Genomic DNA, 15,508 nt, shown 5'->3' on the forward strand with positions numbered 1-15,508 from the left:
TTATTTAAGGAAAAGAGCCCCAGTGGTGGCTATTTAAGCCATCAATGGTTGTATAATTTCTTATGGGCAATCGAAATTAGCTAAAAGCAACATATTTACATCTATCGTTCTACAGAACTTTCCATTTTTAAAGAGAATAAAACCAAAAGTCTAAAATGCTATATAGTTTGAGTAAATCAAAAATTAATTTATATACAACAAAAGACACTATATATAAGTTAAAGATAGCACAACTAGAACATTTTTCTAAAATATATGACAAGAAAAACATTCAAATTACAAAACTCTTATCAATTTATTTAGAAATAGACAAATATCAAAACAGAAAAACAGGCAAATGGTATGAATAGGTAAGTCAAAGAAGAAATAATCTAACAAACATAGATACATCCAACTTCAGTAACAAAGAAAAGCGAGCTGACAGATTTCTATTTTCTGCCCCATTCAATTAAAAAAGATAATACTGAATATGGAAGACAACGTGAGGAAATGGACCGTCTCACACTGCTGATGACAGTGGCTCATTACTACTGACATAGGAGGACAAACTAGGTCTTTCTAAACACATACATACATAAAAATAAAATGCGTACAGGTAAAAATCTGGAAAGATATACATTAAACAGAGACAGGTAAGGGAGGCCAGGCGAGGTGGCTCACACCTGTAATCCCAACACTTTGGGAGACCAAAGTGGGCAGATCACCTGAGGTCAGGAGTTTCAGACTAGCCTGGCCAACATGGTAAAACTCCATCTCTACAAAAAATACAAAAAAGTTAGCCAGGCATGGTGGTGGTACATTCCTGTAATACCAGCTACTCGAGAGGCTGAGGCAGGAGAATCACTTGAACCCAGGAGGCAGAGGTTGCAGTGAGCCAAGGCAACGCCATTGCACTCCAGCCTGGGTAACAAGAGCGAAACTGCAACTCAAAAAAAGAAAAAAAAAGAGAGAGAGAGAGGTAAGGGAAAAAGTTCTAGTCAAGCAGGGCTTCAACTTTCTATTGAACTTTTGCAACAGGATTGTATTCATATGTAGACAGTATAATTCTTTTTTAAAAGGGAAAAAGGAAAATTTGTAAGAATAAAAAGAAACTATAAAGGCACAAGAAAAATTAAGATATAAGAAATGGAAACAGACAAAAACAGTAGGGAAACTGAACAATAGATTGTTTTTTCTTCCAGTTCCTTCCTCAAATGTCATTTCTCAGGGAGCCCTCCTTGTTTGACTAGTTTTTTTAAAAATCAACCCTCAGGCCCGGTGCAGTGGCTCGTGCCTGTAATCCCAGAACTTTGGGAGACCAAGGCAGGTGGATCACTTGAGGTCAGGAGTTCAAGGCAAGCCTGAACAACATGGCAAAACCCCGTCTCTACCAAAAATACAAAAATTAGCCGGGAGTGGTGGCGGGTACCTGTAATCCCAGCTACTCGGGAGGCTGGGGCACGAGAATCGCTTGACCTCAGGAGGCGGAGATTGCAGCGAGCCGAGATCACACCACTGCACTCCAGCCTGGATGAAAGAAAGAGACTCCTTCTCCAAAAACAAAACAAAACAAAACAAAACAAACAAACAAACAAACCAAAAAAAACCTCACCACCATCCCTATTAACCCTATCGTCAGTAGTGAGGAAAGCTAAGAAGCATCTACAAAAGCACTCTGTTCCCCACCTCTCTGACTTCTACCTCCCTCTACCAACTCTGCATACAAAAAGGCTCAAATTGGTAGGTCATGCCAATAATCAGGGAAATAACGATTAAAGGTCAACCTGAAGACAGGACAACTAAGTTCCAAAGACTGGAGTTTTGGAAAACATCATTTATCTCTAAATTAGGAGAAATCAAGCACAATGAGCAAAGGAATAATTTCTTTAAATCAGGAGAATTAATTGAAAGTCAACTTATACAAAGAAGTTGGTAAGACTCCCAGCCCTTTTTCTCCACTCATTTGCAGAATACTGCCATCCAAGCTTACCCTCTCCAGCCAGGAATCGGCAGATTCTTCTCAAATCTACTAGCCCAAAAAGACATGGATTTTGACATTAGTGATTGAAATGGCTTAGCCATGCACCCCAGGAGAGTCTCGCTATTAACAGGCCTATCCATACCTACAGAAAATATAATCACTTCTGTGCATCTGCTCTTAAATTTGTTAAATATGTGCACCACACTACATAACCAACAAACATCAAAGGCAAGTTATCTATAGAAAACAGAGTTCAAATGAAATCAGGTGGGGGTGGGGCAAAAGGTCACTAGAGGGAAATGGACTACATAGGGAGATGAAAAACATCTAAGAAGCTATCCTTAAACTCCTCAAGTAATAAGAAAATATATTACAACCACAAAGAACAGAATGCTAATGCTATTCCTTTAAAAGGGGACACGAGGACACTCAGAACAAGAAAGATGTTAGTAATGAAATTATAGCAAAAATGAAGAGCGAATTTTCTAGAAAATAGTACAGACCAATAGATGGATGGATGGATGGATGGATGGATGGATGGACGGATGGACGGACGGACGGACGGACGGACGGAAGGAAGGAAAGAAAGAAAGGGGAGGGGATGGGATTTTAAAATTACAGGACCAGTCCAGAAAGTGTAAAGAGTTCCAGAAAGAAAGAAAACAGAAAATGGAGAAGAAATCATCACTAAAATAAATCAAAAATATTTCCCAGAAAAAAAAAAAAAAGACAGAAGTTTCCATATTAAAAGAGCTCATCAAGTACCCAGCACAATGTATTAAAAAAACAAATCCACAAAGGCACATAACCAGAACATAAAACTAGAAACAAAAAGACAGTAATTAAAAGCTTCTAGAGAGATTTAAAAACAAAAACAAAAAACACATAACATGGGATCAGGAATTAGAATGCATTAGACAACATCAATGAAGGAAAGTAGAAAACCTGGGACAAAACTTCAAAATCAGCCAGGCGCAGTGGCTTACGTCTGTAATCCCAGCACTTTGGGAGGCTGAGGTGGGCGCATCACTTGAGGTCAGGGATTCGAGATCAGCCTGGCCAACATGGTAAAACCTTGCCTCTACTAAAAATACAAAACTTAGCTGGGCATGGTGGTAGGAACCTGTAATCCCAGCTACTTGGGAGGCTGAGGCATGAGAACTGCTTGAACCTGGAAGGTAGAGGTTGCAGTGAGCTGCGATCGTACCACTGCACTCCAGCCTGGGCGACAGAGTGAGATTCCGTCTCAAAAAAATAATAGTAAATATACATAAATAAATAAATAAATAGGCAAAAGATTTAGAACACGCATTTCTCCAAAGAAGATACAGTTGACCCTCCATATCCATGGGTTCTGTATCTGTGGATTCAACAAATGGAATCTAAAATACTCAGGAAAAAAAAATTCCACAAAGTTCCAAAAGGTAACACTCGAATTTGCTGTGCACCAAGTACTATGCTACATCGAATGGAACCAATACCCCACAGATACCAGAGGACAGCTGTATACACCACGTGGCCAAAAATCCCATGAAAAGATGTTCTACATCATTAGTCATTAGGAAAATATAAATTAAAACCACAACGACATACAACTTCAGTTACGGTTTGAATTGTGCTGCCCCCTCCCAAAAAGATAAATTAACGTCCTAACTCCCATTACCTCAGAATGTGACTCTACTTATTAGGTTGGTGCAAAAGCAATGTCATTTGTCAAAAGACAAGCCATTAAAGCAATGTCAAAGACCTCAATTACCTTTGCACCAACCTAATGGAAATAGGGTCTTAATACAAGTAATCAAGTTAAAATGAGATTATCAGGATGGGCCCTAATCCAATATCACTAATGTCCTTATAAAAAGGGGATAAACACAGAGATAGACATAAACAGATAGAAGATGATGTGAAAACACACGGAGGACACAATCTACAAACCAAGGAATGTCTGATGCTACTATAAATTAGCAGACAGGCAACAAACAGAGTCTCCCTAACAGCCCTCAGAAGAAACCAATCCTGCTAATACCCTGATTGCTGACTTCCAGTCTTCAGAACTGAGAGACAATAAATTAAGACTGTTCTAAGTCACCCAGTTTGTGGTGACTTGTTTACAGTAGCCCTAGGAAACAAACAGAAATTCATATCCACTAGGTTTACTAAAATTAAAAGGATAATAACAAGCGTTGATGAGGATATAGAGAAATTGGAATCCTCATATATGGCTGGATTAGAAAATGATGCAGCCACTCTGAAAAAGTCTGGCACTTCCCCCAAATGTTAAACACAGAATTATGGAACCCAGTAATTCTACTCCTAGGTATATACTCAAGAGAAATAAAAACATGTTCACACAAAAACCTGCACATGAATGCTCACAGCAGCATTATATATATTAGCCCCAAAGTGAAAACAACCCAAATGTTCATCAATTAATGAATAAAATTGTGATATATACACTATTACACAATACAACTGTATACACAATTTTATTCATCAAAAACAAAAGGACCATACATGCTATATAACATGAATGAACCTTGAAAACCTTATGCAAAGTGAAAGAAGCCAGTCAAAAAAAAATTACATATTACATGACTCCATTTATATGAAATGTCTAGCATAGGCAAATCCTTAGAGACAGAAAGTAGATTATTGATTGCCAGTGACTGAAAGTAGGTGAAATGAGGGGTAACTGCTGATAGAGTTCTGGAGGGTGATGAAAATGTTCTAAAATTAGATACTGGTAGATGGTTGCACAGCTTTGTAAATATACTAAAAACCACTGAATTGTATGCTTTAAAAGGATGCATTTTATGGTATGTGAATTATATATCGATAATACTGTTATTTTTTAAATGGTATTCCCTTAGTCACACATTTTTTTCTTAAATACCTTTCTAGCATAGAGAATACTAGAGGAATCTAATGCATCATCCAATGGTCTCCAGTCCACTATTACTTCAGCATCCTAGAGAAAGAAATTATGAACTATATTTAATACTCAGCAATATGTTATTCTTAATTATTCTATTCCCTGAACCCAAAATAAAATTTCAGCCTCTTAAGTATTTACATTTCAAATATGCTAATATCATATGTAAACCAAAAATGTTACATACATTTTTCAAATTCTGCCTATTTTTCATTATGAAAAATTTATATTACTGCGACTTCTACATAAGTTTTAGAATATTCCATGTCATTTTATCTAAAGTACAGACGGTCTCTGACTCATGATGGTTTGACTCAGGATTTTTTTGTAATAGGATGGTGTAAAAGCAATGCACATGCAGTAGAAATCATACTTCAAGTAACCAAAGAAACATTGTTTTTCACTTTCAGCACAGTATTCAATATATTACATGAGAAAATCAACAACTGATTATAAAACAGGCTTTATGTTAGATAATTTTGCCCAAATGTAGGCTAATGTAAGTATTCTGAGCACATTTAAGGAAATTAAACTATGATGTCCAGTAAGTTAGGTGTATTAAATGCATTTTTGATAAATAATATTTGCAATTTTGATGGGTTTATCAAGACATAACCCCATCATAAGTCCAGGAGCATGTGTTTGACTACTACATCATATCCATGTTAAATTTACAATTACTGTTCAATTACATAATTGTATCTTACATATGAAATTCAAACTTTCTGATAATTCTCCAAAGATGAATCACCACTATAAACTATTATTAAATAAAATCATTTACTAGAAACTTACCTTTTCTAAAACACGTAATATTCCTGAAATCAAGCTGTCTTGGTCATTGGTCTTTCCACAAGATGAGTGAATATATACTCCTTCCTGTTCATATATAATCTATAACAGGAAAAATAAAGTTAATCATGTTATGTCTATTGAGTACTATTTTAACATTTGTTAAAAATATTAAGATATATTTTCTTATACTTGGCCAAGTTTCTGATTATTTCATATATAAATGTATTATTTAAAAAAATACCTCTCAGACTTAAGAGCACTTCAATCAAGCAAACATAAACTGGAATGAATTCTGCTTTGTTAATGCATGAAGTTTATCAGATTCGTGATAATCACGATCTTGATCTTCCACTTCAAGATGTCAGACTAATTGCAACAAGTCTCAATATTTAAAATCCACCTAAAATTTATATTTTTCGCCAGATGCAGTGGCACATGCCAGTAGTCCTAGCTACTTGGGAGGCTGGGCTTAAGCCCAAGAGTTCAAGGTTGTAGGGTGCTATGCACCTGTGAATGGCCACTGCACTCCACACTGGACAATACTGCAATAACTCATCTCTCTAAAAAAACAAAAAAATTTTTTTTCATGAGCATTAAGGAAAATACTGAGCTAGAATTGAAAATGCACTTGAAAATATCTAAGAATAAGAACAAATGAAACACAATGAGGAATCAATCCTTTCTAACTATTCCCATAATAGCACATTTTTACTGTAAGATCATTTTGGTGTGTTTTTGAAACACCATGGCATAGAAATTCGGGAAATAATACAGGAATTTTAAAGAGTAGTAATGAGAACAAAACTAAAGAGAGTAGTGATGGGGACTCCTAGAAATGACTAAACTAATTCAATTTCACAATATTAACTGAGTGCTTTTATATGTAAAAAGCATATAAAAGACAAAGTACATGAAGATGATAAAGACATAATCCTTGAATAAATTCCTATGGGAATATAGGGGAGACTTAAGTTAACTCCCAAGTAAGTTTAAACATTTAAAGTGAAGCCTCATTTTTCATAGACATAATGTTATAAATTAAGATTCCATTCTTGAGACCCATTTAACACCATTAAAAATTTTTTTAATTATGAAAATAAGTAAAAGAAAAACAGTCACTTCTAGACCTACGTACTTTTGACATATGTAAGTCTGGTCAATAGAGTTTATTATTCTATTTCTGTAGACCTTTTATTAATATTAGTCTTCAGAACATCATGGGCCAGCAATGCAAGACGAGCACCATCAGTCTATCACTCCTTCATTCATCAATGTAAATGGGCATGTATCCTCCTGTTTTTAGCTAACATTTACAGAACACTTATACACTAGGAACTTCATATGTTGTAACTTAATCCTTACAACCACCCTAAACCACAGATTATATAACTATATTCTACTACACCATGGGGATGAGGAGCCCATTTGTGTGAATAAGAAAACTGAAAGTGGTTAAATAACTGCCCAAGGTAAATAAGGCAAATAATAAACAGGTGGTGATGAAATTGAAACCCAGGTAGCCTGACAGCAGAAAACTGTGCTCTTAGCCACCACAATATAAAGGTTCCACATTACTTTTACTGCCTCTCTCTCGGGTTTGTTAACGTTAATCAACTGTGATATGGACTTGTGTCAGGAAAGAGTCTTTTAAGTAATTAAGATCACTAAGAAAGTTCTGATTTCAAAAACCTAAGTAACATGGCCTTTACTGAAATAGTTGTTAAGCATCAGACCAGCATGTAAACAGAAGCTTACATGGGGATAGGATGAGCTGAGAAATGGTGGGAAACAATTCTATATTGTTTGTGGAGATGAGAAATTTTAAAACCTATAGATATATGCACAAAAATATGCATAAGAATATTCACAGCAGTATTATTTATAATTTTAGAGTAAGGAGAAGGAGGAGAAGGAGAAGAGGAGGAGGAAAGAAAGGGTATGCATCTAAACATCCAAGAATAGGAAAATTATCAAATATATCTTGGGATATCTATTCTATGGGGGATACTATTCAGGAGTTAGGATGAGGCAGATTAAATGGATGAGCAAACAGACAATGCACACAGAAAAATCATGGTGTATATACAGTATGCTGACATTTACACTTTTATAAAGTTTCTATCTGTGTGAAATATACAGAACAAATTCTGGGAGGATACTTTAAGCTGTTTAACAAAGATTACTTTGGGAGAATAGGATGAGGAAAGGTTGAAGGAGGAACTGTTAACTTTCTATGTTAATGACTGACTTATTTGAATATTTCAAAGTGAAAATATAGTCATATATTTAAAAATAATTTTAAAGAGTAACATGAAAAAAGGAAAGTCCAGAAGTATAAACTAAATTTTCTAGACTTCAGTCTATCGATTTATAAAACAGGAGGGTGAACCAGATAATCCTACCTAGGAACACAAAAAAATATGAAAAGGTTATGAAAAAGAAATCCCTTAAAATCTCCAATTTTGCAATGTAATTTTATTTAGTCTGCATGCTGTACATTAGATCTCTAGACTTGTTCATCATATGTATCTATCTTCTATCCTTTCACCTATATCTCTCCATTTCCTAGCAACCCTGACTAGTGGTAACCACTGTTTAATTCTCTGTATTTGAGGTTTTTTTTTTTTTTTTTTGAGACAGTTTTGCTCCGTCGCCCAGGCTGGAGTGCAGTGACACGATCTCAGCTCACTGCAACCTCTGCCTCCCAGGTTCAAGTGATTCTTCTGCCTCAGCCTCCTGAGTAGCTGGGATTACAAGCACGTACCACCATGCCCGACTAATTTTTGTGGGTTTCACCATGTTAGCCAGGCTGGTCTCGAACTCCTGACCTCAGGTAATCTGCCCGCCTTGGCCTCCCAAAGTGCTCGGATTACAGGTGTGAGCCGCTGCGCCCAGCCCTGAGTTGTTTTTTTTAATTAAGCATATTCCACATATAAGTGAAATCCCACAATTATTTTTCTTTCCGTATCTGCTTATTTCATGTGGCATAATGCTATCCTCCAGTTAAATAAGATTTTAGCTGCTGTTGTCACAAAAAAGTAACTGTGAGATGACAAATATGTTAATCTAATTCACTACAGTAACCATTTTACTATCTATATGTATTCCATAATATGTTGTAAACCTTAAATGTACATAATAAAATTTATTTTAAAAAAGATATTGAGAAAAATATTCTCAAGCCTTTGTGACACATGGATCAGAGACTCAGAAATAACACTTTAGCATATTTTCACATAAGACTCAGCTAGTAGAATAGTCGGACACTTTCTAATTCTCATAGTGGAAAAAGAGACACTCATTTGGCAAGAAAAGCTTGCTATCATTAACAATGCAATCTAAAGTTCTATGATACCATTAACACTAAAGAGATTCTGGAACCTTAATGAGGTGAACCCTATACAACCAAATAAAACATTTTACCTTATTTAGGCACATTAAGCAACTCTTTCTCTTACATTTGTTGGGTAAGTGTTGCCTACTTTTTTTCACTTCAGGAAAAGTTGAAAGAGTTTCCTAAGTAGTTCAGTTGGGAAAATAATTAAAGTGACAGACACCTTACAAAAAAGTCAAAGCTGGCCGGGCGCGGTGGCTCACAACTGTAATCCCAGCACTTTGGGAGGCCAAGGTGGGTGGATCATGAGGTCAGGAGATTGAGACCATGTTGGGTAACACGGTGAAACCCCGTCTCTACTGAAAAATAGAAAAAATTAGCCAGGTGTGGTGGTGGACGCCTGTAGTCCCAGCTATTCGGGAGGCTGAGGCAGGAGAACAGCGTGAACTCGGGAGACGGAGTTTGCAGTGAGCCGAGATCGTGCCACTGCACTCCAGCGTGGGCAACAGAGCAAAACTCTGTCTCAAAAACAAAAAAAAGTCAAAGCTGCACTCATTCTGTATTCTGTGTTCCTCAACTCTTCAGCCCCTTTTGAGGAACAAATTATACACCCCAAAACTCCAAATTTCAAACCACATTTATACTGTCTTCAGAAAGCAGTCATGTTTAGCTTTCTAATTTTCAAGGGTGTGATGTTAACTGATACAAAGTAATAGTTCTGCCAGAAATGGCAGATTAATAAAATTAATAAATTTATTAATTTGTAATAGATACTAAATCTTACAAAGTATTATATTTTATAAGACTTAAGGGCACAGGGAAAAAAAGTTGCATTGGTACATAATTTACTTCAAATATAAAATCACTTAGTAATAACTGTTTTAACTTAAACATAGTTTGAGCAACCCTAATTCAAAAATATTAAATCTGAAATGCTCCAAAATTTGTGCACCAGCTTCAAGCTCAAATGAAATGGACCTTGGAACACTTCCTCGGCTGAGTACGGTGGCTCAGGCCTGTAATCCCAGCACTTTGAAAGGCCAAAATGAGAGGACTGCTTGAACCCAGGAGTTCGAGACCAGCCTGGACAACAAAGTAAGATCCTGTCTCTAAAAAATAAATAAATAATTTTTTTTTTAAATGAACACTTTGTGGATTTCAGGTATTTACAGTGGGGATGCTCAACCAGTATACTGCAAATATTCCAAAATCCAAAACAATCCAAAATCCAAAACACTTTTGGGTCCCCAGTATTTTGAATAAGGGATAATCAACCTGTAGCACCTTGTTTCCAAAGTACCCTGCTCTCACATAAATCCTCACAGCCACCCCGAATAAGTCAAAACCGATATTGTTATCCACATCTCTATTTTATGAAAAGAATGAATTGAGGAAAGAGTCGTCAGGAAATCTGTAATCCAGTCTTTCCTTGGATGAATATGTGGTCTTTAGTGAAGTCACCAATCACAGATTTGCTGAAACATTCATCCATTAAATCATAACTGTTATTGACTTAAAAAACTACCAGAAAATTTCCACATGGCTTCCCTAGAGGACAACAGTTCCTGAAATGGCTTAAATGCAGAAAACAATGCTGCTTCAGAACTGAAAACCAATTTTTAAATGTCTAAATTTATAAACCAATGCAGGAGCATTTGGCCTTTAAACAAAAACCCTTACTCTCATCTGAACTCCTAAATATTCTACACAAGAAACTTAACCCTTTTCAATATCATCTTGGTTTAAATCATTCATTGAATATTGTAGTCCTTCAATCTATTTTTTAAGGGTGTGATCTTATTTTATATTCATATGACATACCTGTTCATCACCCCAATCTCTAAGCACGTGTTTATTAAAATACAAAAATCACAACTCTCAAATACCAACTATTTTAAACAGCCCAAAATACAAAAACAGAAGTCCAGAGACTGATGTCAACAAGATGGTCGTCTAGAAGGCCCTAGTACTCATCTCTCCCCAACCCCCAACAAGCAACCAAAACAATGAACCAACAACTATATTTTAACAAAAAAACTGAGGAGGCAGGCCAGGCGAAGTGGCTCACGCCTGTAATCCCAGCACTTTGAGAGGTCGAGGCAGGAGGATTCGTTGAGCCTAGGAGTTCAAAACTAGCCTGGGCAACACAGCAAGACTCTGTCTCTAAAAATAATAAGTAATAACTGAGGGAGAGCACTAGAGTACATCAGAGGAATAACAGAAACCCTTGTAAGCACACAGAAACTCAGGATGGCCACAGAGAAAGAAGGAAATGTTGGGATCTCATCACTCCATCCCAGAGTTGAGATCATCTGGGAACCAGGAGGAACTTCTTCCTAAAGCAAGGATGTAAACGAGAGAATACCAGCAGCCTCCACCAACAACTTGGACACCTACAGACCTCACCAGTGGGGTCCCTGCAGTCCTCACAGGCACTAACACCAGCTGAGGGAGCTACCTGGAGTCCAAATAGCCGTGCTCCCCCAAGAAAGAAGATACTATGTCCACCGTTGTGGCCCAAAAGACTACTGCACTATGCCACCTTGGAACTGGAACTGTGGCAGAATGTGTATTGCTCTGGGGGAAAGTAGCCACAGATCCCTTCATACTGAGACTAAGCCACCACCGAACCACCCCAGTCCACTGGCCCATCCCCAAGCCAGCTGTGAACAGTTGGTACACCCTTCCCTGTGGGGCCAAGTGGAAACAGAGTCAGTCCACCTACACTTGGCCTCACACCCTCAGGCCAGAGCTAAAAGTGGCATCTTGCCTTCTGGGAAAACAGGACTTTGGCCACTCAGAGCAGTCCCATATCCCCAGTTCCCAAGTTGAAACAGTGCCTTGGCCACCCAGAGCAGTCACACACCCCAGTACCCAAGCTGAAGTGGCACCCTCCATCGCGGGGAAATGTGCCTGAGCTGCACAGAACAGTCACGCCCCACCAGGCCAAAGCTGGAAGCGCATATCACTCCCTGGGAAATCGATGCCCTGCCTGAGCTGAGCAGCTACACATCCCCAGGCTGAGGTACCCCATATCCATATTCGAGACAAACACCTGTGGCTGACCTAGATAGCTCACCCTACAGGCCAAACAACTCTAGTACCTTGCTTCTCCGGAACTGGATTAGCCCTCCAGTGTCTAAGCTGTTGAGATACTCCTCTCCCTGGGGAATAAAGTCATCACTGTGCTATTCCCTACCCCCTCTCCTGGGGCCCAAATCACAGCTGTGTTCTGCCATTCTGGGGTACTTGCTGCTATTGCACCTGGATTCACAGAGTCTGAATACTGCCAAGCCCCACCATCCCAAGGTCTAGAGTCACTACTACCCAGGACCTCATCCCCTGAGATCCAAGTGAGATCTCAAGTGAGATCCAAATGAGAACCCTATTGGCTTAAATTCCTGAATTGTAGCCACATCCTGCTCCCCAGGTCAAAACCTTCAAAGTACCCCCTCTTCCCAGGAGTCAGGCCAGTGTTGTGTCCTGCCCTCCAGGAAGAGAATCATAGCTACAACCCATTCCCCTGGGCCCGGGCTGCTAGAGGGTGCCTCAGTGTCATAGATCCTGGCTCTGTGGGCAACCTATATCCAACACAGCCAGAGCAAGCAAACCTGCACCCCAAGAACCAGATGACAAAATAGGTTTATGAGATGCGGAGCCTAGACATTGAAACCCACAGTTGCTCCAAGCACCTACACATAGATTACAGTGCCACTGCAGCTGCTTATGGGCCATAACAAATCTGCACCAAAAATGACTTAGACACCCTCAGCTAAGTCTCCTGTTGTGAGGAAAACGAGACGAGGAGGACCCCAAAAGCCCTCGACAGCAAGAACATTACCACTGCTGCCACAAACTTCTACAACCTATGCCACTGAGGTGCCACAATTATTGCTGATACTGAAAGCAGCTAAAGAAGTTACATGGATACTATACCACTGCACCTATTTGGAAACAATCACTACACCCTTCTCAACCAATAAATTAAAACTCAACTGCAAGTGGGCCAGGCACGGTGGCTCATGCCTGTAATCCCAGCAGTTTGGGAGGCCAAGGCAGGTGGATCACAAGGTCAGGAGTTCAAGACCAGCCTGGCCAAGATGGTGAAACCCTGTCTCTACTAAAAATACAAAAATTAGGCAGGCATGGTGGTGAGCGCCTGTAATCCCAGCTACTCAGGAGGCTGAGGCAGAGGACTGCTTGAACCCAGGAGGCAGAGATTGCAGTCAGCCGAGATCACGCCATTGCACTCCAGCCTGGGCAATAGAGTGCGACTCCGTCTCAAACAAAACAAAACAAAACAAGAAAACACTCAACTGCAGGTGAAAGTTATTCTCTATAAAAGCCACTCTACAGAGTTTAGAAAAGGGAATTGTTCCACTAGATGCAAGGACATCAACAGAGGCACGCATGAAACGAAAACAAAAAGCGGCCAGGTGCAGTAACTCACACCTGTAACCCCAGCACTTTGGGAGGCTGAGGTGGGCAGATCATGAGATCAAGAGATCAAGACCATCCTGGTCAACATGGTGAAACCCCATCTCTACGAAAAATACAAAAATTAGCTGGGCATGGTGGCGCACGCCTGTAGTCCCAGCTACTCGGGAGGCTGAGGCAGGAAAATAGCTTGAACCCAGGAGGTAGAGGTTGCAGTGAGTCGAGATGGTGTCATTGCACTTCAGCCTGGACAACAAGAGTGAAATTCCATCTCAAAAAAAAAAAGGCAAGGAAATAGGAAACCACCAAGGGAACATACAATTCTCTAGTAGGAGACCCCAGTGAAAAAGAAATCAACAAAAGGAATTCAAAATAATAACCTTAAGGAAACACAATGAAATACAAAAAAAATAGATAATTCAATAAAACCAGAAAAATAATTCATGACATGAATGAGAAATTCCATAAAGAAATAGAAATAATAAAAAAGAGCCAAACAGAAATTCTGCAGCTGAGGAATTCAATGATAAAATAAAAAAATACAATGGAGAGCTTCAATAGCAGACTTGATCAAGCAAAAGAATCTCTGAATTCAAAAGTAAGTAGTCTAACATTACCCATTCAGTAGGGAAAAAAAAAAGACTGACAAAAGCCTATAAGCCTTATGGGACACCATTAAGCAAGCAAATATTCCTATTATGGCACTTTCAAAGGGATAAGAGCCAAGAAAAGGTGTAGAAAACCTATTTAATAAAATAACCGAAAACTTCCCAAGTCTGGAGAGAGGTATAAAAATCATCCAGATTCACAAACCTCACAAGTCCCCAAATAGATTCAACCTAAAAAGGTCTTCCCTAAGGTACATTATAGTCCAACTGTCAAAAGAGAATTCTAAGAACAGCAGGAAAAAAAGTCAAGTCACATACAAGGAAGGCCCTGTTAGATTAAAAGCAGATTTCTTTCTTTTCTTTTTTTTTTTGAGATGGAGTCTCACTCTCTCACCCAGACTGGAGTGCAGTGGCATGATCTTGGCTCACTGTAAGCTCAGCCTCTCAATTTCACACCATTCTCCTGCCTCAGCCTCCCGAGTAGCTGGGACTACAGGCACCTGCCACTACACCCGGCTAATTTTTTGTATTTTTAGCAGAAACGAGGTTTCACCATGTTAGCCAGGATGGTCTCGATCTCCTGACCTCATGATCCACCCGCCTTGGCCTCCCAAAGTGCTGGGATTATAGGCATGAGCCACCGCACCCAGCCTAAAAGTAGACTTTTCCTTAGAAACCTTACAGGCCAGGACAGCATGGGATGATATATTCAATGTGATGGAAGAAAAATACTTCTAGCCAAGAATACTGTATCCAGTAAAGCTGTCCTTCAGAAATCAGGGAGAAATAAAAGTCTTCTCCAGACAAGTGAAAACTGAGGGAATTTATCACTACTAGACTGGCCTTACAAGAACTGCTCAAAGGAGTCCTACATCTGGAAGGAAAAAAAGATGAAAATTACTATAATGAAGTCATACAAAAGTATAAAACTCATTGGTAGAGGAGATACACAAAGGATAAAGCAAACAGAATCAAACCTTACCATTACAGAAAACCACCAAACTTCAATGATAAACTATGAGAGCAAAAAAGGAACAAAGGATATACAAAAACCACCAGAAACAATTAACAAAATGAGAGGAATAAATCCTCACCTATCAATAACAACCTTGAATGTAAACAAATTGCCCACATAAAAGATATAGACTGGATAAATGGAATTTTTTAAATGACTCAACTATATGCTGCCAACAGCAAACTCACTTCATGTGTAAAGACACATACAGACTGAAACCAAAAGAGAGCAGGTGTAGCTTTATGTGTATCAGATGAAAGAGACTTAAAAATCAAAAACTGTAAAAAGAGACAAGGTTATTATACAATGAAAAAGGGATCAACTCAGCAAGAGGATATAACAACTACAAATATATATGCACTCAACACCAAAGCACCCAGATACATAAAGCAAAATACTAGCTCTAAAGGGAGAGCTATACTCCAAT

General features: G+C 38.6%; 1 protein-coding gene across 7 annotated transcripts in view; it reads right to left on the minus strand.

The window, feature by feature from the left end:
• Positions 1-15,508, minus strand: part of TBC1D15 (TBC1 domain family member 15) — an 83,179-nt gene that overhangs the window by 42,583 nt on the left and 25,088 nt on the right. For 6 of the 7 annotated variants that reach the window (XM_033221253.1, XM_033221256.1, XM_033221255.1 and 3 more), the window contains exons 2-3: positions 5,688-5,786; positions 4,854-4,928 (exon numbers count right to left, since the gene is read on the minus strand). In XM_033221253.1, coding sequence (XP_033077144.1) covers positions 4,854-4,928; positions 5,688-5,786 — 174 coding nt within the window. Of the gene's footprint in view, positions 1-1,969; positions 2,109-4,853; positions 4,929-5,687; positions 5,787-15,508 lie in introns of those variants that run through there. The other variant, XM_033221258.1, reaches the window with a different exon arrangement.

This window comes from Trachypithecus francoisi, unplaced genomic scaffold, assembly GCF_009764315.1.
Source record: "Trachypithecus francoisi isolate TF-2019V2 unplaced genomic scaffold, Tfra_2.0 Lachesis_group11, whole genome shotgun sequence".
Classification (NCBI taxonomy): Eukaryota; Metazoa; Chordata; class Mammalia; order Primates; family Cercopithecidae; genus Trachypithecus; species Trachypithecus francoisi.